This window comes from Betta splendens, chromosome 24 (assembly GCF_900634795.4).
Source record: "Betta splendens chromosome 24, fBetSpl5.4, whole genome shotgun sequence".
NCBI classification, from domain to species: Eukaryota; Metazoa; Chordata; class Actinopteri; order Anabantiformes; family Osphronemidae; genus Betta; species Betta splendens.
Genome location: NC_040901.2, coordinates 11,945,202 through 11,971,424, shown reverse-complemented (window position 1 = coordinate 11,971,424; position 26,223 = coordinate 11,945,202). Strand labels below are relative to the sequence as shown.

Here is a 26,223-nt window from a genome sequence, read left to right as displayed (position 1 = left end):
ATGTCCCTATTTAGACTTTGATTGAACCGAGTCGTAATTTGAAAGCTCCACCAGGAAATTATACGTCTTCATTCTGTATTTTCTATACGCTGGATGGACGGGTTTGACCGACGCAGAGCATGTCGGGAAACGTAGTTCAAGTGGCCTCTCCGGCTGCGGGATTGTTGTTCGCCTCCCACGGACTGAGGGGGGCGTGTTGGTTCGGTTTGCTCGACCTGCAGCAGCTTCCGTTCTCTGGTGTCACACATGTAGCACAACATGGCCCCCACCAGCCGGGCCGCCGCGACCGCGCTCTCGCTGCTCTACCTGTGCCCGGCGATCCTGTCCACCGAGTACTTCTCCTCACTGACATTGTTCAACAACGAGCTCCACAAGCAGGGATGCAGCTCGCTGTCCGAGTGGGAAGAGTACGCGACGGACTGCGGTAAAGTCTCCTCTCCCTCCGCCGTTACTGTGCCACGTCCTCCCGCTTCAGCTGTCAGTGTAACCCGGCTAGCTTAACCGCTCGGAGGCTAACGCCGTGATGCTAACGACAACAAGAGGTGACAGCTCCCGACACACGACTCGGACGGAGCTGTAGCGGTTTCACGGCGTTAGAAACCAAGGGTCGAGCACAACAGAGTCGTAAACGTGAATAACGAGCGAGCTAATATGAACCTGACAGTACAGAAACTGGAGTGTAGGTACTTTATAAAGTGCCTGTTTAGCTTCCTCTAAGAAGTCCTCACCAAAACCAACGACAGCAAAGCGACACGTCTGACACAACTGAGCTTAAACACTTCTGGATGACAGCGAGTTTCTGGCGATTCGGCACATTAATAATGCAGTCCAAACTAGAGTTTCTGCTAAATCACAGTTTATGGCTTTTCTTTGCATTGAGTGGTTTGTGCAACATTCAGTGCACCACAAAATGTTTCAGCAGCTGAAGTGTAACAGACGTTCGATAATCGTTTAACTGTGAGCTTTGGAGAGAGTTTGTGCATCCATGTTTTTCTGGTTCTGTTGTAAACACACCGTCAGCTTGTCTCTGTCTGTAACGATGCATTGGAGACAGATGAGGTCATGTGAATATTTTGGCATATTGGGAAACCTTTGGCAAAATATACATAAATGATATAACTATTTTCTTTGCAGAATCCTCAATTTTGCAGCTGGAGGACCCAGACTGCGAGGAGGGAAGCAACCCGCCATGCGAATCAGTCTTCTCACTTAACGCAGAGAAGATCCTGGTGAGATGTGACACACACACACACACACACACACACACACACACACACACACACACACACACACACACACACACACACACACTGGGACAGTTTCGTCTGAAGGACACATACAGTAGAACAAATAATAGTTTCCACTCAGTCTATAGAACCTGTTTCTGTGAGGCCCAGCAGGGTTTTTACTCTGAATCTGTTGCCCTCTATAATGAACCCAGCGTCACCTTAGGGCGTGTGAGGGTGTAATAAACACTGTTGTGTTGACATCCAACGTTAACGTCAGCACATACTGACCACACCCTGAAGCATACGTCATCTCTGCAGTGTAAAAGGCTGGAGGTGAGGAATAACAGCCCTCAACCAATGGCCAGTGGACACTTTATACGCTGGGAAACTTGCTCATCCAGTCCAAACACAGACCTCTGGCGTTTGGTGGCGCGTCAGTGGCTGAGTCTGTCGTTTTGATGGCTGTGATCTGCTGTGAGGCTGTATGACGATGTCAGTTTTGCAACTCTTTGTCTTGTAGCTGTTTTGGAAACATAAACTGCTGCCGCAGCAACTCGAGATGCTGTGAGATTTGCATCCTGCGGTAACGAATACGAGATGACAAGCTGCCACTCTTGATTTGGGATCGCACGTTAAATCCAACAGGAGCGCTGTCACAATGTTGACAGTAGTCGTGATTTTATGCAATACACCAGTTCTTGATTAGTCCTGAAGAGTTGGCTGTCAGTATCAAGAATCCTGTACATTTAAAATGTTTTATTTATCCTGTTGTGTTGAATCGCTCTGTTTAACCATGAGGCCTATTGCAAAGCTGTCAAAAGCTGTTTAATGGGGGTCTGTTTTATTCCCGCTGGTCTCGCTACGTTCAAACAGGTGCTTTTTAGCTTTATGTCGTGGAGACTCGCAGCGTTTCATTCTGCGTGAGCTCCATGCGTGTGCTGCCTCCTGACGCACATCTGTTCTCTACCTCTCTCACAGAACCAGGCCAAGCTTTTTATAGAACAGAAGAAAGTCCCCTTCCCCATAGATGACCACAACACAAACGAAGAACTTGGTAGGTTGGGTGAAAAAGTAAAGAACGGACTGTTTTTCAGTATGGTAGGGTTTTGCTACATTAAGTAATCCCCATCATTTGCTCTGTTGTTGCAGCTATAGGCTACGTTCTGATAGGCAACGGCCTTTATGAAGAAGCCATCAAACATTTCTCTCTTTTACTACAGGTGTGTTTTCATCCGTTCTCCTGCAGACGTTACTTGGCTGTGTCTGTGTATTTTGCCCATGGTTTGTTTGCTTTCCTGGTGCAGGGTGACCCAGAGCTGGTCAGTGCCATCTACGGGAGAGGAATCGCTTATGGGAAAAAAAGTTTACAAGTAAGTTGATTTGTGTATTTGTAATTCATGGGGCTGTAAATTTTGGGCACCTGCAATTCAGCTTGTGTCTCTAGTTCTGAAAAAGCAGTAAAATAAACTCTGTCCAGCTAATAAAACACAGTTGCACAATAATGTGCAGTATGTTTGCATTGTTTAGGCAGCTACAGATGTATGTGTTCAGACATTACTTCCATCTTGTTCACTGCATGAAGGCTGGCGGCTGGTTTGTTGACACTGGTCAGACCAGAGGTTATTGACCTGAAGGTGCGTTAAGTCACTGACACGTGGAGTTCCTTCACAAAGTTGTGCATTAATTTAGAGGATGTTTAGCAGGAAATGTTCCTGCTCGATGGTTAACGTGTACTTAATAATAAACAGCACTGTGTTCTGCAGATTATTTTAATAGCAGATGACTCATATGTTGCATAGAGCTGTTTGGGTTTTATTGTTGATGCAATAAAAGCAGATTCTACTGATGGTTCTATCTCATGTTTAGTCGTCTTCTTAGTTTGTTGTTATGAATTCATTTGGGTTTTGTGTCTCAAAAACAGGAGCCGTTTGTCTCTTTGTTCAACGAGTTTTAAGCTTCTTGTCAACAGAATGTAACTGCCTCTCTTCATGTCTCCATACCAGGACATAAAGAATGCAGACTTGGCGCTGTACGAGCTCAACAGAGTGATCGCGCTCGAGCCCAACTGGCCTGAGGTCTATGAGCAGAGAGCCGAGGTAAAGACGCGGCCAAAATCCAGCTGTGCTCAGAAGTTGAGATTTTGAAATGTGAAACCGCTGTGGATGATGTTTTTGGGGTCTGGAGAACAACTTTCCTCCAACACATGAGCTCACCTGACAACTAATAATCTGTGGACAGTGCAATGCAGCATAAAGGTCAAGCTCCCAAGCTGCTGAACGACCAATAGATTAAGTCATTTGAGCTGATGGTTCGCCATGATGTCCACAGCTGCAGCCGAAGCGAAGGCTCAAAGAACCACAGTGTCAAACTAATAGAAAAAACGTCTGGCCCCTGGTTTGACTCTGAGGCCTTATCTGTAGCTCGTTTCCACTTTTTTAGCCCTGCAGACGTAAGTGTTGCTGCTTGGTGTTTGTGATGAACTGAGATATCAGCAGTGTGGTGCAGCTCACAGTAACAGAAACAGCACATTAAGCTGTTGCGTGCGTTTTAGATCCTGTCCCCTCTGGGCCGCATCAGCGAGGCCCTCGGCGATCTGACCAAAGCCATCCAGCTGCAGCCCTCAGCCCGTCTCTACAGGCACAGGGGAACGCTACTCTTCATTTCAGAGGTTTGAGGGTCCACTCTATGTGCATGTGTGAAGTACATGAACTCAATGCTCGAGTGGAGGTGTAAATAAGAGTTGTCCTGCTTCTCCCCAGGACTATGTGGCAGCCATGGACGACTTCCAGCAGTCTCTAGAACTCAAGAAGAACCAGCCCATCGCTATGCTCTATAAAGGCCTCACCTTCTTCCACAGGGGAATGCTGAAGGTGAGCTGCACAAGGCTTTATCCCCTGCTGGGGGAGAGACGGGGCTGTTTGTTGTGCAATAATCACACTGTGTGAAGTAAAACATTGCAGCAGCTTCAGCTGCAGGTTTATCTCTGTCTGCACAGTTCATCTAACTACCGACTGTTCAAAGTCACGGCTGTCTGGGGGCATTTGCTGTGGTTTATTGTGTCTGTTAATCGGTTTCCTGTGGAGAATCCCTGTGAAGCAGGCACAAACCGATACGAACAACAACAGCATGCGCTGGATGTGAAAAGAGAAGCTCCTGTAACAAATTTACATTTATACTATGTGCTAATGTGCCGACTCTAATAGATCGACTCTGGCGACCTTCATACAGGAATGAGCTGTCTGGAGGAACAATCTTGATGCTTTTTACCTCCTGCAGCTCAACGCGAGCGTCTGTGTACATGTAGAGTTACAAATCCTTCACTATACATCAAAGGTAAAACAAAATGAAAAGGTGATGACACTTAATTGGAGCCGTCTGGCATTTCTCCAACCGGCGTTTGAAGTAAAAGAGGAATGGTTCTGTGCAGAGGCTGCAGGTTCCTGCAAAATGTGAAGCCTTAAGAGAGAAATCACACGCCACATTTGAACGATGTGGCTGAACAGCACAACGTGGACACGATCGTAGCCAATATCTCATACGAGGCCGCCGTGATGTGCTGAGTCAGCGCTTTAGACTCATGATCTGTTTTGCAGTTTCCTGTTAACTCTGTGTCTCTGTCACTGTTTGTCTTCTCTCGCCAGGAAGCCATCGAGACGTTTAAAGAAGCGCTGAAGTTGAAGTCTGACTTCATAGATGCATATAAGAGCCTAGGACAGGCCTACAGGTGCAGCAGCCTAAATACAATGCCCCCTTTCTGTTTGGGCAATTGAGGCTTCTACCTTTACCCTGCTTTGGTGTCAGCTCTTGCTCTCTTGTCACCTATTGTTCCTTTTTTCAGAGAGCTGGGCGATTTTGAGTCAGCGATGGAGAGTTTCCAGAAAGCCCTGATGTTGAACCAGAACCACATTCAGTCCCTCCAGCTCCGTGGCATGATGCTGTACCACCACGGCTCACTGCAGGAGGCCATCGGGAACTTTAAGGTACAGGAATCCAGGGATGAATTCATTCAGCAACACAACCCTGTAAGCTGATAGAGAGTGTTTGTTTGTTCTCCAGAGGTGTCTTCAGTTGGAGCCCTACAACGAGGTGTGTCAGTACATGAAAGGGTTAAGTCACGTGGCCATGGGCCAGTTCTACGAGGGCATCAAAGCTCAGACTAAAGTCATGTTAAACGATCCCCTGCTGGGACAGAAGGCCAGCTCTGAATACCTCAAAGTGAAATACCTCAGAGGTCAGTTTCCCCAAATCAACAAGGGCCCGTAACACGCGATACTTTGCTATTTGTTTGCTTTTAGCTCTGAATCATGGAGCAAATCAGTGTATTAAACATTCAGAGCTTGACGCTTTATGCTTGACTTCTGCTATTATTCATCACTGCAGCATCTTTTTGTAAAAATAAGGGTTTGACCTTCTATAATGAATTCATGGAGGCTGCGTTAGCTTATGTCTGTCCCACTGTGTTCTTCCACCAGAGTACTCTCGCTACTTGCACTCTCACCTGGACATCCCAGTAGCTGAGTACAACGTGGACCAGGACCTTCCAGGGAACTTTAAGAACCACTGGGCCAAGAACCTGCCTTTCTTAATAGAAGACTATGAGGAGCAGCCAGGCCTCCAGCCACATATCAAGTAGGTTGGATGGACCAGTGACAGCTGCAGCTAGGCCCGTGTTCAGGAGCAGTAGCAGTAATATCCTGCCTCTACGTCTGAGACATCAGGGTCCTGACCTGCAGTTTGTCGGCCTCAGCTTTGAGCAGGGAAATGTACTGTATTACGGTGATATTTAACACCTGCTGCCGATACCAGCAGAGTGAAACCTGGAACTTCTGCTTTCTAAATGAGCTTCAGGCCGGTAGCTTCCTCCACGTCTTCCTCTCGGTTTCCTGTTTTCACAGAGACGTGCTGCCACAGAACTTCGAAAGCTACAGCAGTGACGTTCAAAAGCTGATCTGCACCGCCGACCATCTGGGCTCGCTAATGCAATACGACACCCCTGGCTTCTTAGCTAACAGGAGAATACACAGAGGTACGGCACCACATAAACGCTGCAGCTAGTAAAGGTCCCGTCAGTGCGTCTGACGGCAGCGGCTCTGCCTTTTCAGCCATGGGCTTAGCGACCCTGGAGGTGATGCAGGCCATGCACCGAACGTGGAGCAACTCCAAAGTACGAGTCAACGGCAAAACCAGACAGATGCAGTGGAGAGACATGTTCGACATAGCTGTCAAATGGAGGAGGTGAGTCCCTGCTGGGCTCTGTGTGCGTCCGAGATTTAATTCAAAAGCTTAACGGTCCCTTGTTCATGTTTTGTTGATTACTGTGTGAAATGAAACGACCAATTCATCGTGTCTTCTGACCAAATTACCAAACACAGTCTTACCAGATTCCAGCTTTCTAGCCGGTAACTGGGTTTGTCCTGTGCTCGTAGGATCGCTGACCCAGACCAGCCGGTTCTATGGTTAGACCAGATGCCTGCCAGGAGTCTCAGTCGAGGCTTCAACAACCACATCAATCTCATTAGGTAACGCTGAAGATGGGGGATTTCAACTTCCACATGAAGTCTTCCTTTTTCTCCTTCTTTGAATCCCTTGTCCTTGGACCCGGGGTCTGTAATCTTCATCCTGACAAACTCGCTGAAAGCGCGTCATGACAAGGTGCTGAAAAGCTTTTTCTCCGTTGTGTCCTCAGGGGGCAGATTATCAACATCAGATACCTGGCTTACTTTGACAACATTCTTGACTTCATCAAAGACAGAATCCTGGTGTACCATGGGTAAATTACTGCTGCTTGTGTTTCCATAACTGACTCTCTTCAGTCACATTTAGTTAGTGCTGAACCCACAGATTTTATGCATATTTGTGCCTGATATCAGCACATCTCTCCTGTATGATTGGACTGTGTGCGTTAAGCTAATGTGCTACTGAATATTGTCTACAATGCATAATATTCATTGGTTTTTCTTTATTCAATTAGCATGAGACGTTCCAGGCTTTCTGCTTCTTTAACCAAAGCTCTCTGTCTCAGGGCCTACAACCCCAGAGGTTTATTAGAAGTCCGCCAGGCTCTTGAACATGTCAATAAAGTAGAAGATTTACTTCCTATAATGAAGGTAAGCAGGGGAGACGCTAACATCAATCATTCTGCTTGATGCTTTGTTCAGGGATGAAAAGCCAGGATGTGTGTGAGTTTGTTGTTTTATCTTGAAGCAGTTCAACAGTAAAACCAGAGATGGCTTCACAGTCAACTCCAAGGTGCCGAGCATGAAAGACCCAGGAAAAGAGTACGATGGCTTCACCATCACTATCACCGGAGACAGGTGAGCTCCCTGAGCGACGTTTGTGCGCGACTGAAGCTGTGTGCTGACGCCTTCCTGTGTTTCAGGGTGGGCAACATGCTGTTTTCAGTAGAGACTCAGACCACAGAAGAGAGAACGCAGCAGTACCAGTCAGAGATCGAGTCCATCTACAAGGACCTGACGGCTAAAGGAAAAGCACTAATGTTGTCTACAGAACTAGGGGTGAGATTTATGTCCACGACTCATGTAATTATGAAGAAGAGAAACAAGACCAGCTGCCCTCATGTCTGTAGGATCTGGGGGAAGAGGAGCCCTTCTTGAATATAATTAGTAAAGTTATGAATACTGCCAACGTCTGTGTGTTTTGTGGTGTTCTTTTCAGTCTTGTTGTAATTGACTTGTGTCTTAAACGTCCCTCTTTCTGGATGAGCTGAGGTTTGCTGCGTTGTGTTTTTTGGCTTCTTTATGACTCGTCGTTGATCTTTCCCACCCAGGACGCAGACGCTGTGTGTAACCTCATCCTGTCCTTGGTCTATTACTTCTGCAACCTCATGCCCCTGTCCAGGGGGTCCAGGTAAACCCCACACTGACACAGCCAAGAGGCGTCACATAAAAAAGAAGCTGAAATAAAATAATAAATAGTTGTAATAGCAAAGATATGATAAGAACATGCCCATGTGTTTGTGGTTAGTGACTTCACTATGCTTCCAGGAAGCTTTCCTCTAGTCTGCATTGAGTCTCTGCCATCTGACTAAAGACCCCAAGAACATCAAACCTGTGTCTGTTTCTGCTCAGTGTGGTGGCCTACTCCGTCGTGATGGGGGCTCTGATGGCCACAGGCAAGGAGGTCATTGGGAGAATCCCTAAAGGAAAGGTGAGGAAGCGTGTTTACGTTGGGACACCATGAAGTTCTCTGTGTTTGACCTGATCAGATTTCTTGAGGACTTAATTTGAACCTTAGTAAAATCTGCTGGAGCGCATTTTGAGGCTCTGCTATTTTACTTCATGTGCCCCCTTTTTTCAGAGAGCTGGATGAAGTGTTCCAGAGTAAGTTGCGTAACAGTTAGCGCGTCCACTGAAGGACACAAAAATTCCCCCCGCATTCTTTCTAACACATGTTTCCCAAGACCAGAGACTCAGACGTGGACACCAGGCTGCACAGAAATGTGATCTGGTGTCGGAAAGCTTCAAACAAAGTTTATTCTGCAGCAGGCGTGGGCTGATTCATTCTGAGGAGCTGCCATAAATCACAACACTTGTGTATTTGTGTTTTCAGCTGGTGGATTTTGAGGCCATGACCACGCCGAGTCCAGAGAGCTTCAGTAAAACAGCAAAGAGCTGGATGACTCTCAGGAGGTGAGACGAGCACACAGCGTTGTGTCTAATTCAACCCATCATTGACACAAGCGTGTGAGCGTCATGTCTCCTTTCGTTTTTCCCCCCAGTTTACCAAACTGGTACCAGAGTCTTCCGTCTGTGGCAGAGACCTTCCCGACCAGCAGAACGATGATCGAGGTCCTCAATGCAGACTTGTCCTCACACTGTCCAAAGAAGTCTTAACACAGCTTCTACTCAGGAGTCGGGTCTTTAGCAAAGTCTTAATATATCAGAGCTTCTACTTCTGCACTGGTTGGAGCAAAGGGAACGTCTTCCTCTGCACCCCGAACTAAACTGGACAGAGCTCGAACACTATCTGCAATTCACAAATTAATCATTTTCTGTAAAGCTAATTGTAAAGCTGCCTGACACATTTAAAGTCTATATTCATAGATCTTCACTGAGAGGAAATACTATTCTGACGACGTCAGTCTAGATTTAGGCAGAAGGTCTCGGTTAGTTTGGGATGCAGAGGTGATTCTTTCCACCGTCTCCTTCTCTTTCCTCGGCCTCACACTGAGATGCCCAAAGCACAAACTCCATCTCACCAACCATCAGCATCAGTTTTGTTGTCCAATCATGCCTAAAACCTTAGTACTTAATGACCCAGAATGTTGAATTGGACGGTAATCTCTTATCAAGTTTGCACGATTGTAATTCTTTTTTAAACCACTGCTGTGTTCAGACACAGAGCCGCCTTCAGCAGAGAACGATTCAGGGATTTAAAAGGGATGAAGCAAAACCTTCAGGGCTGTTGAATTCCACTTGTGATACTTGAACCAGTGTCTTTCCCCTCAAGCTGCAGCGACTGCCGCTGCTCTTTTCTGGTATTAAAACAATGAGCAACGGTTCTACACCACGACCGCGATGGAGACCCTCAAAGAGAAATGTTTTCAAAATAAGAGCACCCGCTTGTTTTCTAGTGTTATGAGAAACGCAGTAAAGCTGTGCATTCACATTTTAACATCCTTTTATTCAATTGGACCTTTTAAAATAATTTTTAAAAACGAAGGAGTTTGATTTTCTCAAGGATAATTATAGATCTTCATTGCTGTCACTCTGGTTTTGAACCGTGTGTGTTTTTATAATTACAGTATTTAGTTTAAAGTCTTGGCTGTGAGCGACGCTACGCGCCGTCTTTCAACGCGCCGTCTTTCAACGCGCCGTCTTTCAACGCGCCTTCAAGTAACGTTAGAGGTTTTAATTCATCAGCCATCACCATTGCTTTAATTGACCTCTTCCTGTCAGGACCTGACACATCTGGAGAACATCTGGATAAAGAACGAGTAATCATGTTTAAAAGAAACCCCAAAACCCCCCAAAAAAATGTAGGTATTTTATTGGCTTAGATGCACCTGATTCAGTTTGGCAGTATCATTTCTCAGGTCTCTGACGATATTTATTTATTTATTTACAAAGTGTGTTCATGGAAATCTAGTGTCCACCATCGTCACAGATCATCCAAAGGATGGTGTGTAGTTGCTCTTTGGGTCCAGAAGGAAAGTTAAGATGTGATGTTTACAGACACTGGCGCTGCTTTGGAGTCTGTCCATCTGCTGCCCGACAGTATTGAGTCTTTTGAACAAATTTCAGTCCATCTTGATCATTTAAATCTTTTTGAATAGGAAGTATTGCAGCTGCAATGGCTCACAGTCGAATGTTCTGTTTGTCAGTTTCTCATTGACGTTTCATTTCCACAAATTAAGAACAAATTGACCGTAGTAGTATTTCTGATTCGTTTCCTGCATCAGTTGTCGTCCCGCAGTAGTTTTTCTTCCATTTCAATGATTGTGCTGACTGGTTGTCGTCTGGGCGACCCAGTCATTAAGTGCTGTGGTTGGCTGTACAGTGACGAGTGCACACCCGTATCTTAACGATTAAAACTTGAAAGAGGACATTTTTGTATTAAATGAGTGAATGAATGATAAAACTGGTTCCAACTTTAACCGTCTCTGTTGTTGTTATTTGGAAACTGGGTATCGTGACATCTTTCATGTCTTTGCAGATGATGACGTATGTAAATTAAAGGCACGGGCCTAATGTATTGTCTCACGCGTCACTGCTCAGCAAAGTCCCTGCAAATCCTGTGTCCGGTCCCACCACTAGGTGCTGCTTGCTCCTGCACCCAGGGCTTTCCCCCAGGCGCCCTGGTCACGTGCTCATGGATGTTGATGCAGACCAGCAGAGACCGGGGCCGCGGATCATGGCTGAGGACGTGTCAGAGGAGAATCTAACCACTGGGCTGTCGCTGCTCGTCAAGGTGGGAAACGCACTCCTGGAGACGGCGAAGCAGGAAGCAGAAGGTAGGACTCAACCAAGTCGTTAAATAAGAATAACAGCTTAACCTGCAAAAATCTACTTCATGAAGCTCTGTGAGTTTAAATAAAAGGGGGAATTAGTCTTGTGAGGCTGCTTGTAATAATAATAGAGATTTTACTTACTGTATTTAATGATTTGGGCACAAAACATCCTGCTTGTCTGTCGTTGAAGCTGCTCATTGTGGTCGAATCCTTGGATTAAGGTGGTGCAATGTAATTCCTCTCACATGTCACCAACACAAACGCCATCAACGGGGCTTTGTTCCCACACAGCCTCTCTGGAGACGTTTGTCCCACGAAGGATCACGACCCTGTACGGTCTGCTGACGGCCGGAGCGGACCTGTACAAAAGGTGGGAGCCTCTCAGCGTCTTTGATCATTACTTCTGTGCTTTAATACCGTCGTTGCTGTTGCGAGAGCAGACTGGGAGTGAAGAAGAAGAGCGAGGCCGAGGCACTTTGGCAGAAGTCTGAACAGTAAGCGCTGGCAGTGAGTGAAAGTCTGTTCAACCTTTAGTCAGTAAGTCAATAATAGCGTCACAGCTTTTTGTACTTTTCAGCCACGATGCTGTGAGAGAACAGGTGGAGGAACTTCTGCAGCTGGAGGTCTGTTTGTTCAAACATTTAGTCATTGCGTTGACCTTTTTGGTCCGGTTCGTGGAGAGGTCTGTGTTTGTGCTGCAGAGGAGGTGGGACTCCTTCCTGGAGGCGGTGGGCACACGTCTGCAGACGGAGGATGGAGGCGCCGCCACAGGCAGTCTGAGCCCTGACGCTGTGCTGACGGAGGCGCTGAGTGGACGGTGAACTGACCGCGTTCATCATCACAGACGCTTACAGTCGCAGCGTGTGTCCGGCTGCTGTGTGTGATGCTGCTGTTGTGCTCTGCGTTGAAGGGCTGTAACTCTGGGTCGGTACCTGGGTCAGGGTCACAGGCTGCTGCTGGTTCTCATCAGACATTTTGGGTGCCTGGCGTGTAGAGACCACGTGGCCGAGCTGCTGAACAGCCAGGTCCCTTTAAGCTTTAATCTCAGTCTGTCTGTTCCAGGAGAGCGTCTGTTTATTCAGATTTTCTGTCTCAAGGCCGACCTGGAAGCTCGGTCCATGCGGGTCCTGGTGGTTTCGTTCGGCAGCAGAGAAGGAGCTCAGATGTGGCTGGAGCAGACTGGATGCAGCTTCGAGATGGTGCTGGATCCACAGAGACAGGTTGTGACCCAAAGCAGCCCAACTAAAGCGGAACGGAATCTGTCATCTGTCTGGAAATGTTATTTATACACTGCCCTGGAAGGCTGAAAGTCACTGGAACCTAGAAAACGAAAATGAAGCTGCAGCAGCTATTTGATGACGTGCTGTAAAAGTCTAGTTAGCTGAGCCTCCTCAGCATTAAAAAAGTCAGCAGCCAGATGTGAACAGATGTGAGATGGAAACCAGGGCAATCAACCAAATATGAAGATGAGGCTTTCCACATCATCCATCATTGTGTGCGTGCGTGCATGCGTGTGTGTGTGTGCGTGTTGCAGATATTTGTACTTTGCTGAATCCAAACATTAGCTCTTTCTCACATGTCTTTGTCCTCTCACATGCTACAGATCTACAGGACTTTGGGCCTTAGCTCGTCTTTCACCAAGGTGATGAAGTTCAGCTGCCTGCTGCAGTACTCGGAGTACGGCGCTGTGGACAGAGACTTCCCCGACGTCCCCTCTCGTCTGCTGGAGGACATCTACCAGGTACCGACACAGTCCAAGCTAAATGTGCTCTGTGTCAAAATGCAAAGTAAAACCGATCAGCAGGCAGAAATCAGCTGCTGGGCCTGTGTTCACCCTGAATGCTCAGGTCACACATTCATCTAAGCACTAATGTGCGTTTTGTGCTTTCAGCTGGGAGGTGACTTCCTGCTGGATGACACGGGGAAGGTGCTTCTGTCCCACGCGTCTGATCACCCTCTGGACCGGCCGACGGTGGCCCACATCCTGGAGGCCGTGGAGGCTGTGGAGGCCGAGGGCCGCTCTACAAGCCCAGCATAGAAACAGCACAGAGGCTGGGAGAGGAATGAGACACCACAGAAGAAGAAACGCATCCTCTTTAATGTCAGTGTAGACTCTTAATAACAGTCATTTATAGTAGATAAAAGACATCATATACTATATGTAATGTAAAAATGCATTTAAAACAGATTGTTTTATCAGTTGTCTCAATCTGATTGATTTTAGATGTTCTAAATAAACCTGTGTCGATTCTACAGGATCCGTTGCCGTTGTCACTCATTTCAGTAACTAGAGACATTTGGACGAAGAACAGTGAAGATTCATGTGTTGGTTTAGTTTCATTTTATTCCTCGTCACGGCTCATTACACATCAAACACCTCCTGACCGTCGGCCTGTACTCATCAGCTCTAGTCGACAGGAAGTGAAGCGATAGTGTGATATATTACAAACCAGTTCATATTAACAGGTATAAATAGAACAGCGAACACACGCTGTCCCTGCAGGCGCACAAAGGACGGTGACTGACTTCAACACAATACTTTAAACAGCGCCAGGATCTTTTCTTCTCTTTCACTCGGCAGCGTTTACAGTACGTTCAATCCTGCGTCTCTGGGAAAATGAATGAATGATTAGTTGGACAGTCCCACCCTGCGAACGTCTGACTCTAACAGACTCTGGTCCTCAGAATGTTCAGAATGTGCTTATGTGAAGGAAATGCCTCCAGCTTCTCATGTTTTCCCTTCTTTGGAACTGTTTAGCAAACATTTCTAATTCCAAGCATGAATCACTGCCGTTGCATCCTCTGCTCATAATACTCGGACGTGTGCGCTTCTGTGAATCTTATTTTGAAAGTGAAAAGATTATGGTTGCTCATTTGACCCTGAAGGTCGCGCTCCACCGCCGTGTTGCTTTTAGAGCGCCACCCTGTCGTCAAATTCACAGAGGAAGTTCATGGCGCGGTCGCAGTAGTGGTCCCACCAGTCGCCGTCGTCCGATGACATGGCCACGCAGTTCTCCCGCCTCCCGCCGTCCGGCTGGCTCGACAGGAAGTGCTTGCGCCACTGGAAGTAGGAGACGCGCGTGCCGTCATCGAACAGGTACGCGCCCTCCGACCTGAGGTCGTTGATGCCCAGCCACACGGGCCAGTTCCCCGGGTGGAAGAAGGCCTTGACGTAGTCGGCCAGCGCCTCCTGCTCCTTGCGATCGCGCGGCATCGCCATCCGCCCGCCGCGCTCCAGGCACTTCCTGGACGCTCCGGCGTAGTCCTCGTAGGTGTTGTACACCAGATAGCACTTGTATCCAACCCTCAGGCCCTTCTGGCAACCTGGACACAAGATGGAGGCGGGTACATGTATGAACAGCGGGGGTCAGAGGTCACGGGCTCCGATGTGACCTGTGCTCCTTCATGTTGTCACAGGTGATTATGTAGCGTCAACACAGAACATTTGCATAAATCAGACGCCTCAGCTGCAGCTCCTACATGTTGCGTCATGTGCTCAGTGCCTGTAATTCTGGGAGCAAGCTCCATCTTGCAGGTGTCTCAGACAATAAACAGAAAGAGAATGGAGCAGTTAAGTCTGAAACAGGCCGTGTGTGCAGCAGGTGGGCTCGCTACCTTCCAGTCTGCCCGTCTCCTTGCGGTTGTCCTTGCTGTGCTGGTAAACCTCCTGGATGTTGTCCTCCAGCTCTCCGACCTTTGCTACGGGGGACGAGCAACGACAGAATCAAGCAAACCGAGTCTGAGGGATGAGCTGATTGAGTCTCAGGCTCTCACATCCTGCTGATCTTACCGTCCATCCTGGACAGACGGTCGACCAGCTGGTTCAGTTTCACATCCAGGGTGTAATGACCAACGTTGAGCTTGTGGATGGCCTGGTCCATGTTAGCTAGTCTGGACACTGTGGAGAGAACGGGAGGAGACCTCATCATTAAGGTGGTTAAATACCCTCTAAGCTTTTTGGGTCCTTTGGAGATGTAACATTATTTTGTTGTGCGTTTCTGATGCTGTTACAAACTGTGGCCATGTGAGGGCAGCACTGAGAGGGTTGTTTGGGACATTATGGAGCCTGTGTGTGAGGTAGCTCATCACAAAGGTGCAGAACGACTCACAGATGTAGTTGTACGAGTTCTCAAAGTCGGACACTGGGCTGGTGGGCTCGGGTTCAGGCTCCGGCAGAACATCAGGAACGTCCCCTCTTGCCTGCTTCACCTCGTACAGCGATGCCTGAGACACACACAAGCACAAGGTCTTTGCTACAGTACAGGTACAATATTTAAACCCTCTCCATGTATATCAGTTTATAACCTTGTAATAGCAGAATTAATGGTAGAGCTGCTGCACTGGGTTTAGTGTAAATATACAGCTGCAAACATCTGGTCCAGTGTAAACACCAGTCAGACTCAATCAGTAACGTGTCAACCTGCTTCTCACCACTGATGAACACATGATGGACGTACAATGTCATCACTTACCAGAGTTAGGTCCCCATCACTGGGATTTGTTACTTCCCTACTTCCAGCATCTTATCTTATCATATAACATCCCGTCCACACATGTGAACACACGTGGTGGATTCCAGCGTTTAATCCCATTCCATCCCATCCCATCCCAGCAGCGCGGCCCAGTTCAGCGCTCCTGACCTGTGTGGGTGCAGCTCCAGCCGTCCCTGCAGGAACACAGGCACAGAACAGAGCGAGCAGGGTGGCGGCCGGTCCCATGTCTGCTTCCCAGTAGCGCAGCAGCTTCTCCTTCGGCGGCAGGAACTCCCTCTGCTCCTCCGCGGCGCTCTCCCTCCTCCTGCCGAGCGCTCTCTCTCTCTCTCTCTCTCTCTCTTTCTCTCTCTCTGTCTCTGTCTCTCTCTCTGTCTCTCTCTCTGTCTCTCTCTCTCTCTGTCTCTCTCTCTGTCTCTCTCTCTGTCTCTCTCTCTCTCTCTCTGTCTCTGTCTCTGTCTCTCTCTCTCTCTCTCTCTCTCTCTCTCTCTCTCTGTCTCTGTCTCTCTCTCTCTCTCGCTGTCTCTCTCTCTCTCTCTCTCTGTCTCTCTCTGTCTCTCTCTCTCTCTCTCTCTCTCTGTCTCTGTCTCTCTCTCTGTCTCTCTCTCTGTCTCTGTCTCTCTCTCTCTCCCTCTCTCTCTCTCTCTCTCTCTCTCCCTCTGTCTCTCTCTCTGTCTCTCTCTCTGTCTCTCTCTGTCTCTCTCTCTGTCTCTCTCTCTGTCTCTCTCTCTGTCTCTCTCTCTCTCTCTCTCTCTGTCTCTCTCTGTCTCTGTCTCTGTCTCTGTCTCTCTCTCTCTCTCCCGTCTCTCTGTTTTCCCTCAGAGCTGCGATTCAGGGCACAGGAAAGCGGCAGGAATCCCATTAGAGATGTGAATGGGAGCGGGTGTGCAGTTGTGAGCAGCGTAGATAGCAGGTACAAACATCCCTGCTTGTGGCCCAGTCAACAACAGGAAGGCTCTTTGTTCCTGCGCTCGCCTCCCATTTCCACTCTTTGTGCCATGTGTCCACGGGGGACCGGCCTCCCAGGTGATGCCCTGTGGACGTTGTGCATCTACAAATGTAAACTTTTCCGAGAGAAGCAGCCTCATTGTTCCGCTTTGTGATTCTCAGTAACTTATCAGTAACTATGCCTTCTTCATTGTTCTGTTCATCAGAAGCCTTAAAGCAAACACAGAACCTGTAGATACTGTGTCATCGTCACAGTTTACTGCGTTGCCATGGAGACGGGTTTGTTGACATGCGAGCGCAGTGGCTGGTATAATTTCCTGCACACACCTCTTTTATGGTTCTGTGTCTGGGCTTGAGCGTCAAAGTGGATTCTTGATCCCAAAGAGATCAACAGGCTGCAGCAGCGTTTACTGTGCGTGACACAGGCAAACACACAGTCCTCAACGCAACGCTGCATCAGGTTCACTCCAAAGCTCTCGCCGTGTCATCCAGCGACCAGCGAGGGAAGCGTCTGCTCAGAGGAAGCGATTACGTAAAAGCAGGGAGCCGTTATGTAAATGCCTGTGCATGCGCGGGTGTGTATGATGAGGCACGCAACTTAAAATGCCACAGGAATCCAGAGGAGCTTCCAAAGAAAGCGTCGGAGGCCGGGCTGCGACCGCCGGCGTCTGCTTCCAGGACGGACAGACGTCTGAGAGGCCGTTGTGTTAGGTGTCAGTCAAGGCAAGTGCAGGACGGAGCCGAGGAGTCGAATGTCCAGTCAAATGTGGGAATTTGCATGTCTATGCTGTCAATTAGGACTCACTCACTGGGACTGGTCCAGTGATGCAGGTTCATGAATTCACAGGTCAACGCTGTGGGACCACCCCTCGCACGCGTGTGTTTGCCATGTCTGTTTCTGTTTTCATTAGTGGAATGAGTCTCACTCAAACATTCCTGAGTGGAAGCACAAAGCAGCCATTCAGGCTCTGGACGCGTTGGGTGGCGCTGCCTGGGTTCAGACGCACAGAACCAGGAGCGAGGCTGACGCGTGACCCGTGAAGATGTCGACTGCTCGCAGCTCCGCTGAAACGCGTCTCCTCCACTGATACGAATATGTTCACTGGAGACAAGTGAGGAGGTTATAGGTCAAATCCACAACATGGGACAAAGGATCATTACAAATTACTAAAACATCAAGAACTTGAACATCAACCCAATTCTAAACTTTAGTTTGATCAATGCTTGTTATTGTTTCTAGGTTTTCCTTTCATTTCCATCTGATTTGTTTGCATTCCTGCACGTTTTAAAGCTGATATTTTATAAGCTTTGGCGTGGATCATCCTCTGCGACCATGAATACCACAGTTGTCATCATGGAAACTGGCTAACATGAATTACAGCCGGGCCGGTTTGGACCACATGTGGGTTTTCTGTTAAACACATTCATTCATTAGCTATGAACTGCAGTGACTCTGCTGCTGCCTGCGTTCCACCTGGAGAGAAAGTGCTTCGTGTCTGAACCGCGCCACATCCTTTCCTCCTTTTACTGCAGCATTTTGCACAGAGTTGGTATCAGACTCTATTAAATTTGAAAAATGAATTTAAAAGATGATATATTATTTCTTACAACTTAAACACAAAAAACAACAGGCCGGTGCAGTGGCTGGTTTTGACTTTGGATTTATTTATACGTCCTAATCCGTGACCTCAAAATGTATGAGTGCAATATATATGTATAGCAGAAGATACAATAGGCAGATAAATATAAAAGTCAGTAAAATAGTACTCTAGTCAGTAAACTCTATAACACAAAAGGTACAAATCACTACGTGCCTGGCTGTTCACCATCAACACAACCTGTGTGTGTGTGTTACAAATGCACACTAGTGTTTCTCAGCACTGGGAAGCGAGGCGGTGCGGAAGTGTTGCTAAGGACTAACGGCCACACAGGACATGTAACGCGTTCCCATGGCTCCGGACACACAATCCGTGAGTTTCCGTGATAGTGTTTCAGCACTTCCATAGCTGCTCTTCCCTGCTGTTTGCTTATTTTCCAGAGGACGACAACAGTCCGACTTGTTGCTACTTAGATGAAAACCACCCATGCTTTGCAAAAGTTAAAATTGTGTTCTGAGATATTCCTGCAAAGTGATGCAATGGAACATTCTGCTTTCGTCTTATTTTCCATGACGTTCCAGGAATTCCATAAGGAAAAGGAATGTTGTAAATGTAGGTATGTAGTAGTATGTGGGCCTGACTGCAGCTTTGAGCTTCATAGGAATACATCAGCATAAATAAAAAGCACTAATAAAACTCTTCATACAGTAACAAAACATAAACAAAACCAACAACGTACAGCTTTTAGTTACAAGTGGAGGCGTACCACCTTAACTGTGTATTCACACTGTAAACAACATGGTCAACAGTGACTACAGTCACCAGATATATGGGCCTAGTGGCATCAGCTCAAGGTGGGGGGTGACCTGTTTGACCCTACGGACAGTCACACTACCAAGACGCTGCCCAGTGACATGAAGTGGGTCCATTTCATAAGTTTGTGATGATGCAGTCACTAGAAACCAATGAAAACTGTGCGTTAACCAAGCTGATCACAGTGTGGATGCGCAGTGACAGCTCTGTTCCAGGCTTTGTTTGTGTCATTGTCAGAGAGAGGAGAAGCAGCTCTTCTAGTGGGGATAAAGTACCAGCACACGGTGAGATAATGATAACAAGCCACTGAGGGTGATTAAAAGAAAACTTGACGTGGATGTCGGTAGTCATGGCAGTGTGGTCTGTCAGAGAGGGGATGCAGATGATTCATTCAGGGCGGTGAATGGCCTCAGCCGTCATTTACCAGTTGTCCAGAAAGTCAAACCCTGTCTTCAGGATGTTGCTGCTTGTGTTGAACTGAGGAAAAACAAGGAGGGCGGGAGGTTAGGAGACACAGGAGGGACTGTTTGCACTCGTTTGTTATGTGCCATATCTACCTGGGAAAACGTGGGGCTGCCATCATTGAGTGAACTGTCCTCCTCTTTCTCCTTCTCCACACTGGTGGACACACTGGGAGGCTTGGACATCATACTGGAGGAGAACATTTCGTCCAGGGTGTTGCTCACGGACGGCAGGGTGCTCTGAGATCGCTCCCACCCCGCAACGGTTGAGGACACGCTGACGGGTGGAGGCGGGTTTGGCGAGATGGAGATGGACGCTGGTGTTGCGCTCACGACGACAGGAGCAGGGGGCTGTGGTGCAGGAGGTTTGGGTGCTCGCTGCTTGGTGGACTTGGAGGGAGCGGGAGGGTGGCTTTCTGCTGCGCCGGGCTCCTTGACGGTGTCCTGTAGAGAAGGATGTTTTTTTAGCCACAGTAAAAGCAAAGCGGCTGCACTTTCCATCTCCTTTATGATGCTTGTCAAAACTCACTTGTCGGAGGTATGAAGGGAGGGATTTCTCTCCCTTCTCGATGGATTTAATCTGGCTGGGGGTGAGGGACTGGAAGTCAGCCTTCTCCCCCTCCAACCGCGACCTCTCAGCGCTGATCTTCCAGAAAGAAGACTCCTCCTCCGGCCTCCGGGGCTCGCTGACACTCACCTTCACAAATGCACAACAAGCAGAAAGGATTTCAAACTAAAAGTATGCAAAAATCGAGGAACCACTGTACAAAGGAATCTGTTGCTACCTTGGTTCCAGGTGTAGTCTTGCCAATCTGGCCGGAGTGAGGAGCCTTCACCGGCTTTGACTCTGCCTGTGGGGCTGAGACTCCCTGGTCTGCAGAGCCTGATGTCAAGCTGACGTCCAACTGGCTCTGAAAGATGGGAACAAACTTTACAACAGCACATTAACAGAGCAGAGCTGAACTCCAGCTGGCGAAACAGTGTCAGATTATAAAATAAAAGGTGGAATCACTGGAAATGCTGCCTGGTCCTTAAAAGCTTAATGCATCATTTACACAAATGTAAAACGAATATTCTGGGGTTTAACATTATACAGATACAACAACCTCCTAACGTTTGTTTGCCTACCTTGGTTTCCCATGAGAAAGGTGCAGAGTGCTCATCTTGCCAGGTAATATCCTGAATAGAGAAGCACACAGTTTGAGCGCAAGTAGGGCAAAAGTCACAGCATGCGTCCTAAAATGACGAACTAACACACTCCAACTCAAGACTGTAACCTTTTTGGTAGCGTTCAAGTAGAGTTAATAGAATAGTTGCTGTATTACACAAATACTCTTAATAAAGCGGCATAATAAAGTGTATTTATATTTATAGTCTCTATGGGTTTCTATATTTAGATTTATTAAATAATGTATAAGCAGTATATTACGGTAAATATTTTATTTGTCGCTAGGCACGCGCTGTGACGTCGAACTGCGTCACTCCGGCTACGTGGCTAGCTAATGTTAGCACTCCTGTCAACACAATGCTGTCTAAGCTCCACGTCGCTGCGTAAAGCGACGTCACGCCGTCAAAAGGCGGCTCGAATACCTCATCTCCGAAGTGAACGATCTTCTGGCCGGTCTGGATGAGCAGTTTCGGGTAACACACTACTTCGTCGCGGTCGACTCTGTGCATCGCGTAGCGAGCTCGGATGTGCGGATCCATCATCCAGTTGTCGATGGCGGCGTCCTGCTCCTGGGGCGTCATCTTCTCCCACGAGGGGCCGTGCTGCTCCTTCACCTTCTCCCGCTCCTGCATTATCTTCTTGGCCATGGAGTTGATGGAGGAGAAGTATTCCCACTTCTTTTCCTCCATTCTGTGGGCGTCGAGCCCCGCTACGGTCGCGGCGGCCATCTTCAGCTGCTGCCAGCTGTTGTTATGAGGAAGAGGAAACTGTTGACCGCTGCGAGGGCGGGACGCGGTGTGTCCGCAGCGCCATCTAGTGGACCCCTCCCGTGAAGAGGGGCTTTTCCCACTGTCCGTGAACACTCCCAGTCACCCAGGTGTATGCTCACAGCTCATGAGGCGTTTGGGTGCTTCAGAAACGACAGGTAAACGACAGTACACCGCATTAGTGTTGTGGTATTTATTACTTCTTTGTACTTATCTCTACTATAAATGTTGAATTGTTATTTTCATCTAAATGAGCGATTTGCAGTTAATTAAATGTAAATTAATTTAATAATGCTAGACTGCCAGTTATAGGGAAGTAGTGAGTATAATAGTTAATCAAGTTAACTATTCTAACCTATTTTACTTTATTAAACACACACACATGTTCTGGAGGACCTTTATTGCCTTCACAATAGTTTACAAAGAGAAAACACATTCAGTCATATTAATGTGTAAAACAAGAAAAAAAAAGATTTTCAATTATATATTTACAGTTTTAAAATTTTACATACATGTTAACAATGTAGGACAAAAACATATTCAAAAAGAAAGGTAGCATTGTTTTTCTGGTATGTTGGACGTTTATCCTTATCTGCAAAAAAGTCCACAGCGCATTTCAATATATCACATTTAAAAGTATGCGACGACGCATGAATCTTCATAAATAACTTACTTGTATGACTGCAAGGGAATTTGAATGTCACATAAATAAATAACACCCGGTGCCATTTAAAAGTTTGCCTGTAGGTTTAACACTATTAGTCACATTGCGCTGGTGCTTAGGCTGTGCTGTGGCTGCCATCGTGCAGCCCAAGCTTCTCACTTTTCGTTGGGCCGTCACCATTATATCGTGGGTAAAGGGTGATCGCAGAAGCCGGCAGGTTCTTAGACTTCCGCTTGGCTGGGTTACAACACGCCAGGTAGAAGATCTCAGCTACGTTGAACAGAAGAGAAATGCAGGACACGATGAGCATGAAGATGATGAAGATGGTCTTCTCAGTGGGCCGAGACATGAAGCACTCCACGGTGAAGGGACACGGGGCCCGGGTGCACACGATTCTGGGCGTCATGACAAACCCGTACAGATAATACTGTCCCACAATAAAGGCGACCTCCAGAAGGATTCTGAAGACTATGGAGGTCATGTAGCTTCCCAGCAGGTTGCCTTTAAGTATCACGTGGCCCTTTTCGTCAGAGTACTTGGGGAATTTGACCATCTCGCTCCTGGAGTGGGCCTTCATGTATTCCCTCAGCTTGTTCTCTTTGTGGATGATGTGGAAGACGTGGCCGAGGTAGATGAGGGTCGGCGTGGAGACAAAGATGATCTGCAGGACCCAGAACCGGACGTGTGAGATGGGGAAGGCCTGGTCGTAGCACACGTTCTTGCAACCGGGCTGGTTGGTGTTGCAGACCATTTTAGACTGCTCATCACCCCAGACCTGCAATGAACGCGTGAACACGTCTGGGTCACATAACAGAAAATCAGTGAGTAGCATCATGATAGAGCTGCACTGAAGAAGTGATGCGTCTCTGTCTGTGTGACACAGACTATTAACGTGACCAAACACCTGTTGAGATTCTAATAGAGTCAAACAAGCCCTGCTATTATTTTAACCCGAGGCTTGTTGTGTAGTGGAACGCAGTAGCTGGCTATCACCAGCAGAGGGCGACATTTTAACTAAACCACACCACGAGAAGCCAGAAGAAGAACCAACAGACCTTCTCCGCCCCAGCTCCCAGAACCATGATCCTGAAGATGAACAGAACACTGAGCCACACCTTCCCGATGACAGTGGAGTGGGACTGGACCTTGTCCAGCAGGGAGGACAGGAAACCCCACTCTCCCATAGTGTCAGATCTGATCAGGAAAAATGTTAAAAAATGTTAAATCAGCCATTTTTATGCTCGTTTATTTCCCTTCTTGTATAAAACAACATGTTTGATTAGACTCAGAAGAGAATGTGTATTTTATATTGTGTTTATTTTAACCTCATTAGAACTTTTTTTTTAAAGGACAAATTCTTTGTGCTACAGGTCATGAAGTTAAAGCCTGTGTTCGACACAACTTTGGTTCATTTAGGTTTGTTTGCATCATATTCTAAAAATATCACAATATAATTTTCTAAAATCCCAAATTTCATTGATTGATATGTGCTATATTAATATTATTTCAATGCACAGAATATATTTTCGTGCTCACCTTGAATTTGAAGCGTGGCCTGCAGACAAACAGCCTCGTCACCGCCTGTGGAGTTGAATGATTCAAAGCCCAGTGCTCTGGACCAGTTTGCTCGCTGGCACCTTGAACTTTAGATTAGATGGAATTGTGCAACAGCATGAGGTGTCACGTTGTCTGAACATCTGGCTTCGTTCTAAGCGTTTTAACTGGACTGTTTTGGGGCTGAATATTCTGCAGGTAAATGATTGGCAGGGCCATAAAGCAGAAAGGTTGGGCAAACGATTTTTTCCTCGGTTTTTGGATCTTTTTATTTGTAAGACCTTTATATGTATGTATTTCATCCTTGTTCACATATAAAATTTCTTATCAGCCACATTTTCTTATCTTAAACTCACTCACTCCTCTTCACTCAGCAGTGATGAGTAATATTCTGTCATGAATGAACTACTCCCTATTTTAGAGCTGTTTGCTTTATTAGTCAATAAATTAAATGATTCACCAGACATTTTTTTAATATGGTAATTCTTAAGCCGTTTACTAGATAAGTCAATATTAATCATATTTTCATCTCATCTAATGAAATGTTTGTGACAACGTGAACACCTAGTTAAATGTAATTTATAAGTGTATAAACAGGAATAAAAAGAGGAATGTGTCTGAAAACGAGCACGTCTACAATTTAATGTTTTACCAGATATGAGTGAACAAAAAGACAAAAATAATCTAAATGCAAATAATTATTCATGAAATATTTATTTCCCTATTACACAACACAGCATAAAAAAGTTTACATACAGAGCATCATATACAATAGAAGCACTTCACTTTAATCATCATCAGCAATCAATATGTACATTATTGTAAGTCCTAGATAGTGAATATGATAATAAGTTAAGCAGACAAGTTCAAATTATTTTTATCTTGGGAACATAAATACGTCGTCAGTGTTGTATTTTTTTCAGCATCATTTTTTCCATCACATAATAAAAAATGAATTTGAACAGAGCTTTCAGCCCCCTGTCATAATGTGTGCACACTGAAATAAATCTACATGAGTCTCTTTGACACATCTGAAGGACGCACAAAGACAATCAAGCATGTTCAGCAGGTTTCCATGGTGACGCAGCCTATTGGCCTATTGGCCGCTCATCAGCCGTTTTTCCTCTTTGGCGCCGTCCAGGCTTCCTGCGATGCTCTGGCTGCTCTCTAGGTCCATGTTCATCTTGTTCTGCCTCAGGGCGTCCTCCGCGGTCGGCCATGTTGGCGATGACAGGCGGGCGGGGTTCTCTGCCGACGTAACCTTGCGGCCGTGAGACCTGGAGCCGCACCTGACCCTGGTGCAGATCAGGTAGAACATCTCGATGACGTTGAGGAGCAGAGAGACGCAGGCCACCACCAGCATGAAGATGATGAAGATGGTCTTCTCAGTGGGTCGAGACATGTAGCACTCCACGGTGAAGGGACACGGCTTCTTGGAGCAGGGGAACATGGGGACCATCACGAAGCCATACAGGTAGTACTGGCCCACTATGAAGGCAGCCTCAATGAGGATCTTGACCACCAGCTGAGTCAGGTAGCTTCCCAGCAGGTTCCCCCTGATCTTCACCTTGCCCTTGTCGTCCGTGTATTTGGGCACCTTGAGCAGCCGGGTGCCGCCGGGGCTCGACAGCAGCTCCCTCAGCTTGTTCTCCTTGTGGATGACGTGCATGGCGTGGCCCAGGTAGACCAGCGTCGGCGTGGAGACAAAGATGATCTGAAGGACCCAGAAGCGGATGTGCGAGATGGGGAAGGTCCAGTCGTAGCACACGTTCTCGCAACCAGGTTGCTTAGTGTTGCAGATGAACCCCGACTGCTCGTCGCCCCACACGTTCTCGGCGCCGGCACCCAGAACCATGATTCTGAAGAGGAACAGGACGCTCATCCAGATCTTCCCGACCACGGTGGAGTGGGACTGGACCTTGTCCAGGAGCTTTGACAAGAATCCCCAGTCGCCCATCTTTAGTCTTTGTAGATCTGATGTGAAAAGGAAGCAATAAGATCAATATTAAGGACAAAGTACTTTTGTGCATATATTTATTTTATACCAATCATTAACCCTAATGTAATTTTCCTACTTAAACCAGACACAAATACGGTTGGAAGAACTGGACCCTCAGTGATAACAAGTAGAAATGTGTTAATCCATAAAATAAACTTATCCTTAAAAAATAATTGAAATGAACCGTTAAATATGTGTTAATATAAATAATAAGCAACATGTGGGCTGAACGCAGAAAGATTAAACACTCTGATTAATTTTCATGAAGTCATATTTTAGCAGCTGTCATTTCATAAATATACTTGAATGATGACATTAATTCAGCGTAATATTTGAAAATATTAAATTTCTGTCAAAACGGTTCAGCTTTGATTTATGATCCATGATCGGTAGCAGAGGAGAAGAATCGATGCATCTCACCTGATGGTCCGGTCAGAAAGAACAGACAACCGGTCCCTCTTTGGCTGTTACAGATCACTAACTGAAGTTGGACCTTGGAATTCAGTGAAGATGAGGATCACATTACGCAACACGCATCTGGCACCGATGTCACGCTGCACTC

The 26,223-nt window shown here is 46.9% G+C and overlaps 6 protein-coding genes across 9 annotated transcripts; 2 read left to right on the top strand and 4 right to left on the bottom strand.

Annotated features, from left to right (window-relative positions):
• Window positions 1–134: 134 nt before the first annotated feature.
• Window positions 135–10,845, top strand: ttc13 (tetratricopeptide repeat domain 13). 3 transcript variants are annotated; one of them, XM_029141490.3, is made up of 23 exons: window positions 137–424; window positions 1,135–1,229; window positions 2,208–2,283; window positions 2,379–2,449; window positions 2,534–2,599; window positions 3,233–3,325; window positions 3,781–3,897; window positions 3,989–4,099; window positions 4,871–4,953; window positions 5,068–5,209; window positions 5,286–5,460; window positions 5,702–5,858; window positions 6,125–6,255; window positions 6,332–6,464; window positions 6,656–6,748; window positions 6,916–6,999; window positions 7,252–7,336; window positions 7,434–7,543; window positions 7,609–7,744; window positions 8,017–8,096; window positions 8,318–8,396; window positions 8,799–8,878; window positions 8,968–10,845. In XM_029141490.3, exons 1-23 carry the CDS (start codon window positions 259–261, stop codon window positions 9,080–9,082), a joined length of 2,478 nt encoding a protein of 825 aa, XP_028997323.1. In that variant the 5' UTR covers window positions 137–258; the 3' UTR covers window positions 9,083–10,845. The 3 variants fall into 3 exon arrangements, with proteins under 3 accessions (XP_028997326.1, XP_028997323.1, XP_028997324.1); XM_029141491.3 differs by having other exon boundaries at window positions 138–424; window positions 7,437–7,543; XM_029141493.3 differs by lacking the exons at window positions 8,799–8,878; window positions 8,968–10,845 and having other exon boundaries at window positions 135–424; window positions 8,234–8,367.
• A 148-nt stretch (window positions 10,846–10,993) lies between these two features.
• Window positions 10,994–13,452, top strand: selenol (selenoprotein L). Of its 2 annotated transcripts, XM_041069428.2 has the most exons (9): window positions 10,994–11,202; window positions 11,491–11,569; window positions 11,640–11,693; window positions 11,777–11,822; window positions 11,901–12,016; window positions 12,110–12,224; window positions 12,297–12,419; window positions 12,803–12,940; window positions 13,091–13,452. In XM_041069428.2, the coding sequence occupies exons 1-9, from the start codon at window positions 11,061–11,063 to the stop codon at window positions 13,235–13,237; spliced, it is 960 nt and encodes a 319-aa protein (XP_040925362.1). In that variant the 5' UTR covers window positions 10,994–11,060; the 3' UTR covers window positions 13,238–13,452. The 2 variants fall into 2 exon arrangements, with proteins under 2 accessions (XP_040925362.1, XP_028997328.1); XM_029141495.3 differs by having other exon boundaries at window positions 11,777–12,016.
• A 73-nt stretch (window positions 13,453–13,525) lies between these two features.
• Window positions 13,526–16,115, bottom strand: clec11a (C-type lectin domain containing 11A). The gene is made up of 5 exons (XM_029141503.3): window positions 15,840–16,115; window positions 15,309–15,423; window positions 14,990–15,097; window positions 14,815–14,898; window positions 13,526–14,523 (listed from the first exon to the last, which is right to left on the bottom strand). The coding sequence occupies exons 1-5, from the start codon at window positions 15,915–15,917 to the stop codon at window positions 14,111–14,113; spliced, it is 798 nt and encodes a 265-aa protein (XP_028997336.1). The 5' UTR covers window positions 15,918–16,115; the 3' UTR covers window positions 13,526–14,110.
• Window positions 16,116–18,282: 2,167 nt separating this feature from the next.
• Window positions 18,283–21,452, bottom strand: c24h1orf198 (chromosome 24 C1orf198 homolog). The gene is made up of 6 exons (XM_029141497.3): window positions 21,100–21,452; window positions 20,638–20,688; window positions 20,295–20,420; window positions 20,039–20,206; window positions 19,606–19,953; window positions 18,283–19,525 (listed from the first exon to the last, which is right to left on the bottom strand). Exons 1-6 carry the CDS (start codon window positions 21,403–21,405, stop codon window positions 19,469–19,471), a joined length of 1,056 nt encoding a protein of 351 aa, XP_028997330.1. The 5' UTR covers window positions 21,406–21,452; the 3' UTR covers window positions 18,283–19,468.
• Window positions 21,453–21,827: 375 nt separating this feature from the next.
• LOC114849781 (gap junction Cx32.2 protein-like) lies at window positions 21,828–23,785 on the bottom strand. Its single transcript, XM_029141504.3, has 3 exons — window positions 23,645–23,785; window positions 23,164–23,302; window positions 21,828–22,883 (listed from the first exon to the last, which is right to left on the bottom strand). Exons 2-3 carry the CDS (start codon window positions 23,290–23,292, stop codon window positions 22,224–22,226), a joined length of 789 nt encoding a protein of 262 aa, XP_028997337.1. The 5' UTR covers window positions 23,293–23,302; window positions 23,645–23,785; the 3' UTR covers window positions 21,828–22,223.
• Window positions 23,786–24,357: 572 nt separating this feature from the next.
• On the bottom strand, window positions 24,358–26,214 carry gja13.1 (gap junction protein alpha 13.1). Its single transcript, XM_029141501.2, has 2 exons — window positions 26,082–26,214; window positions 24,358–25,636 (listed from the first exon to the last, which is right to left on the bottom strand). Exon 2 carries the CDS (start codon window positions 25,617–25,619, stop codon window positions 24,759–24,761), a length of 861 nt encoding a protein of 286 aa, XP_028997334.1. The 5' UTR covers window positions 25,620–25,636; window positions 26,082–26,214; the 3' UTR covers window positions 24,358–24,758.
• Between the last annotated feature and the right edge of the window lie 9 nt (window positions 26,215–26,223).

Bases quoted from the DNA above. Each gene is read 5' to 3' on its own strand.
- clec11a (XM_029141503.3), bottom strand. From the start codon at position 15,917: ATGGGACCGGCCGCCACCCTGCTCGCTCTGTTCTGTGCCTGTGTTCCT. The intron at 14,899-14,989 runs GTAAGATCAGCA...CGTCCCCCGTAG, and splicing joins CCGTCTGTCCAGGATGGACG to CAAAGGTCGGAGAGCTGGAG. The intron at 14,524-14,814 runs GTAGCGAGCCCA...TCTTGTGTCCAG, and splicing joins GGAGACGGGCAGACTGGAAG to GTTGCCAGAAGGGCCTGAGG.
- LOC114849781 (XM_029141504.3), bottom strand. From the start codon at position 23,292: ATGGGAGAGTGGGGTTTCCTGTCCTCCCTGCTGGACAAGGTCCAGTCC. The intron at 22,884-23,163 runs GTCTGTTGGTTC...CGTTCATTGCAG, and splicing joins TGGGAGCTGGGGCGGAGAAG to GTCTGGGGTGATGAGCAGTC.
- ttc13 (XM_029141490.3), top strand. From the start codon at position 259: ATGGCCCCCACCAGCCGGGCCGCCGCGACCGCGCTCTCGCTGCTCTAC. The intron at 5,210-5,285 runs GTACAGGAATCC...TTTGTTCTCCAG, and splicing joins AGGCCATCGGGAACTTTAAG to AGGTGTCTTCAGTTGGAGCC. The intron at 7,337-7,433 runs GTAAGCAGGGGA...TTTATCTTGAAG, and splicing joins ATTTACTTCCTATAATGAAG to CAGTTCAACAGTAAAACCAG.
- selenol (XM_029141495.3), top strand. From the start codon at position 11,061: ATGGATGTTGATGCAGACCAGCAGAGACCGGGGCCGCGGATCATGGCT. The intron at 11,203-11,490 runs GTAGGACTCAAC...GTTCCCACACAG, and splicing joins GGCGAAGCAGGAAGCAGAAG to CCTCTCTGGAGACGTTTGTC. The intron at 11,694-11,776 runs GTAAGCGCTGGC...TGTACTTTTCAG, and splicing joins CTTTGGCAGAAGTCTGAACA to CCACGATGCTGTGAGAGAAC.
- gja13.1 (XM_029141501.2), bottom strand. From the start codon at position 25,619: ATGGGCGACTGGGGATTCTTGTCAAAGCTCCTGGACAAGGTCCAGTCC.
- c24h1orf198 (XM_029141497.3), bottom strand. From the start codon at position 21,405: ATGGCCGCCGCGACCGTAGCGGGGCTCGACGCCCACAGAATGGAGGAA. The intron at 19,954-20,038 runs GTGAGTTTTGAC...CCTTCTCTACAG, and splicing joins TCCCTTCATACCTCCGACAA to GACACCGTCAAGGAGCCCGG. The intron at 19,526-19,605 runs GTAGATATGGCA...GTTTTTCCTCAG, and splicing joins GCAGCCCCACGTTTTCCCAG to TTCAACACAAGCAGCAACAT.